This window comes from Eimeria acervulina, genomic scaffold, assembly GCF_000499425.1.
Source record: "Eimeria acervulina Houghton genomic scaffold, Eah_scaff265, whole genome shotgun sequence".
Lineage (NCBI taxonomy): Eukaryota > Apicomplexa > Conoidasida > Eucoccidiorida > Eimeriidae > Eimeria > Eimeria acervulina.
In genome coordinates, this window is record NW_013548139.1 from 5001 (window position 1) to 9342 (window position 4342).

Consider the following 4342-nt stretch of genomic DNA (forward strand, 5'->3'; position numbering starts at 1 on the left):
GCTGGTGTTTGTGGTGTATGGTTTGGAATGCCTTGCGACTGCGGCTGCGATCTGCTGTTGCTGCGCACATTCTGCTGCTGCTGCTGCTGCTGCTGCTGCTGCTGCTTTTGCTGCTGTTGCTGCTGCTGCTGCAGTACGCACGTGGTGTATTGCAGCAGCAGAGGAAGACGGAAGGACCAACCGCGAAGAGCACTGCTGCAGCTGTCGGGTATGCAGCAAACAGGAGACACCTGAAGTGAGTCTTTCTCTCGCTGCTGCTGCTGGTGCTGCTATTGCTGCTGCTGCTGTTGCTGCTGCTGCTGTTGCTGCTGTTGCTGTTGCTGCTGCTAATGTTGTTGCTGCTGCTGCTGGTGCTGCTGGTGCTGCTGCTGTTGCAGCTGCTGCTGTTGCTGTTGCTGCTGTTGCTGCTGCTGCTTTGCAATGATAGGTGCTGCCGGCTTCGGCTTGGAAAAGCGGCTAGCCAATGCTTAACCCGCAAATATCGTTTCTGCTGCTGCTGTTGCTGTTGCTGTTGCTGCTGCTGCTGTTGCTGCTGCTGCTGCTGTTGCAGGCATGCAGCATCTCGGAGCGTTATCCTCTGCGCGTTGTGAAGCAAAGCAGCAAAAAACAGCAAATAGATGTCTTGTCTCTCTTCCTTTTATCAGGGGCCCCAACGGGGGCCCCTGAACTCAAATGGTGGAGGGCCCCCAGAAAGGACCCTAAGGGGGGCCCCCCTGTTCAGGGGCCCCCAGGAGGGGGGCCCCCTAAGGAGGGGCCCCCAGGAGGGGGGCCCCCTAAAGAGGGGCCCCCAGGAGGGGGGCCCCCTACAGAAGGGCCCCCAGGAGGGGGCCCCCCCGTTCAGGGGCCCCCAGGAGGGGGGCCCCCTACAGAGGGGCCCCCCCGGGTACTGTTGAGGATACGTGAGGAGGAGAATTTGTTGCATTTGCAGTGGGGCCCTTTAACAATGAATTGGGGCTTAAGAGGTAATAAAGAAGAAAAGAGACTGAGCAGCAAAAGAGAGAAAGAAGCAAAAGAGACGCTGCTTAAGGTGATGAGCTGCCTATACACCGCAACTTTCATACCCCATCGTAAACCCTTCTTATTAAACCCTAAACCCTAAACCCTAAACCCTAAGAGAGGCATCCAAAGCAAAACTCAAACATCAAATGCTGCTGCTGCTGCTGCTGCTGCTGCTGCACTTTCTCTGCTGCAGCACTGGAACGACGTGCTGGGCATGCAAGCAAATGAAAAACCCCAGCTCCGCTACGTAAACCCTAAACCCTAAACCCTAAACCCTAAACCCTGAACCCTAAAGTCTAAAGTCTAGTGGGGAGGTATATTGTAGCAGTGTGTGTACGTAGGCGTAGGAATTGTTTGATTTATTCAAACATAATGTGTCTGCATGCATGCATGCATGAATGTATGTTTGGGTGTATCGGCAGTTGGGGTGTATGCGCAGCTCGGAACCGTTGAACATCAATTTAGTCATCAAGCGCACTTCGTTCATGTCTTTGCTGCACATATACACAAACAGCAGCAGCAGCAGCAAGAGCAGCAGCAGCAGCAAGAGCAGCAGCAGAAGCAGCGTTGGGCGACGATCCCAGAGGCCAAGGTAAGATTGAAGTATGATATATATTCTCCTTTTGAGGTGTACATACACCTGAAGTTTCTATTGTATTTTATTTCTTGTCTTATTCATGTATTGTCATCTTTTTTATACACTTAAAAATAGCAAACTTGAGGTGTACAGGCACCTGCTGTTGTCTTTAAAACATAAATAAAAATCTAAATAGCCTTCTCTGCGCATGCATGCATGCATGCATGCATGCATGCATGCTTGTCTTTGCTTTTGTATTTGTTTGTTTGGCGTTAGTAGCATCTCTTCTTTAGTTGTTTATTTATTTGTTTATCAGCACTTTGTTTTGTTTATTTATTTATTTATATATTTACATTCTGTTTGTTTTTCTGTATTTGTTTGGTTCTCCTACGTTTGTTAATTTGATTAATTTATTTATTTTAAAGTATTTATTTTATTTGTTTATTATTAATGTTGTATATTACCTCAATATTTATTTTATTTGTTTTGTTTATTGATATTATCTGTTTATTGTATTTATTTATTTGTTTTTTTTCTTTTATTATTCTCTTAGGCTCTGTGTACATGCAGCTACTTCAAGAAGCAGCTGCTGCTGCTGCTGCAGCCCTCAACATGTCTTAATCTGTTAGAACAATAAAATATAAAAGAAGAAATATGGTGTATATATACACCTCAGTATTATATATATATATATTTATATAAAAAGAAGAAAATCTGCTGCCTGTTAAGGCGGCAAAGCCAAACAATACCCGCAATAAATATTTTCTTCTCCAGGCTGCTGCTGCTACTGCTGTTCCTGCTGCTGCTGCTGCTGTTGCTGCTGCTGTCGCTGCTGCTGTTGCTGCTGCCACCAGAGGAACAGGCAAACACGAGGCTGCGGTGTATATTGTACTACCGCAAACACCTGCATGCAAAGAAATATACAATCACCATGCCGACTCAACATAAAAAGCATTCTGCTGCTGCTGTTGCTGCTGCAGCAGCTGCTGTTGCTGCTGCAGCAGCAGCAGAGGGGCTGTCGGCTCTGCGGGAAGGGGCGGCCAGCAGCAGCGCGAAGCATACAGCCAGACACCCGACAACAGAGTAGAAAGATACACACACACAAGGCAAATTCTGCTGCTGCTGCTGCTGCTGATCACAGGCGGGCGCTTTGTGCCCGCGAGCTTCTTGCAGGTGTCTCCTGTCTGTATTCATCTTTCTCTTGTTGCTGCTGCATCGAAGAGAAGAGCAGCAGCAATAAATGAAGATTGCGGAAGGCGGCGTCTCCAGTAGCAGCAGCAGCTGCAGCAGCAGCAACTGCAGCAGCAGCAGCTGCTGCTGCTGCTGCACAGGCTGCTGAACAGGAGTAGCAGCATATTAGCTACAGCATACGGGTGAATGAAGAAGGCGAGCAGGTGAATAAGAATAAGAAGATAAGAATAAGAGTAGAGATAAGAAGAGGGGTAGTTAGATAAATAAGTAAGCAGCAAATAAATAAATATATATATTCTGAAGACAACTGAATCATGCTAATTAGTGTATAAGACCTGCTAACCATGTATCCTTCCCAGGCAGCTTCTTGCATGCAACAGCAAATAACTTTACAGGGTCTCCCTTAAGCCCTTGTGCTCTCTCTGTTGATCTGGGGCCTCGACCCTCTAGTCGGTTAACAACTCTAGCATAATGTACTTCTAAGCATTGAAGTAATGCAGCAACAGTATCAGCAGCATCATCGTTAGGGTGTATACCCACAGATGCATGATACTGCCTCCAATCTGTTGCTGCAGCTAGTCTAAGACGCGCAAGCTCAAGCAAATCTCTTGTTATATCTGCTATTGATACACCTTGCTGCTGCCGCTCTTGCTGCTGTCTCTTAGATTCTTTCATAGAAACAGAAGATAGGCGAGACATCACCTCCAACTCTGTCTTATCTACAACCGCCATGTGTACTCGGAAGAGTGTCCAGTCTCTTATTTTTCTTTCTTCGTCATTCTGAGGGTATTCATTTAGTTCTGGGGCAGTACGTGTGTGAACAACAAATTCATAAAAGTCTTCTAGAGATGGTTTATCTCCTCGGAGAAAATCTATACGTTTAGACTCTTTATATATCTCATCAAAGTCTTTTGAACTAAACTCTTCTGAAAATGCATCTAATAAATCCTCAGCAGACACCAGAGGCGGGAAAGGCAGATCAGGGGTTGTGGACTCATCATCATCTTCATCATCTCCTTCAGTACTTGTATCTTCTTTTCTTTTAGATTCTTCTTCTGTCTTCTTTTCATCATCTACTCGTGGTAATTCGGGTGTATCCGCACCTTCTCCTTCTCCTGGCTTTATGCTACTCCTACGCTGTATTGCTTTCATTGCACCAAGCAGCAGCAATATCGCTGCTAATAAAACAATAGAGCTTCCTACTGTAGGGCCTCTTAATCCAAAGAAACGTCGACGCATATGAGGAAGATTGTTGGGTAGAGAAGCAACAGGGTTTTTATTGCCTGGGAGCAACTCTGAGCTGGCTCCGGGATCGATCCCCACATCTCGCGTGGGATCGACTTCCACATCGATCCTAGGATCGATCCCCGTTTCCCCATCCAATCCTATTGCTATATCTGCATCAGGATCCACTGCTGTTGAATATAAACCCCCTCCTGACGGCATACTTGCTGTCTCCCGAGATAAACCATCTCCATCGAAGCTGGGTTGAGCGCCTGTAGCTGAAAAAGTGTTTATATCAGCACTTTTATCTCTCCAGTCTAAGTCTTCAGGTGCTGCTGCATTTGCTGGCAT

General features: G+C 46.5%; 1 protein-coding gene across 1 annotated transcript; it reads right to left on the reverse strand.

Moving 5' to 3' along the window:
- Positions 1-3088: 3088 nt before the first annotated feature.
- Positions 3089-4342, reverse strand: EAH_00029490 (hypothetical protein, conserved; the record flags this gene model as incomplete). The annotated part of the gene is made up of 1 exon (XM_013392582.1): positions 3089-4342. The coding sequence occupies one exon, from the start codon at positions 4340-4342 to the stop codon at positions 3089-3091; it is 1254 nt and encodes a 417-aa protein (XP_013248036.1).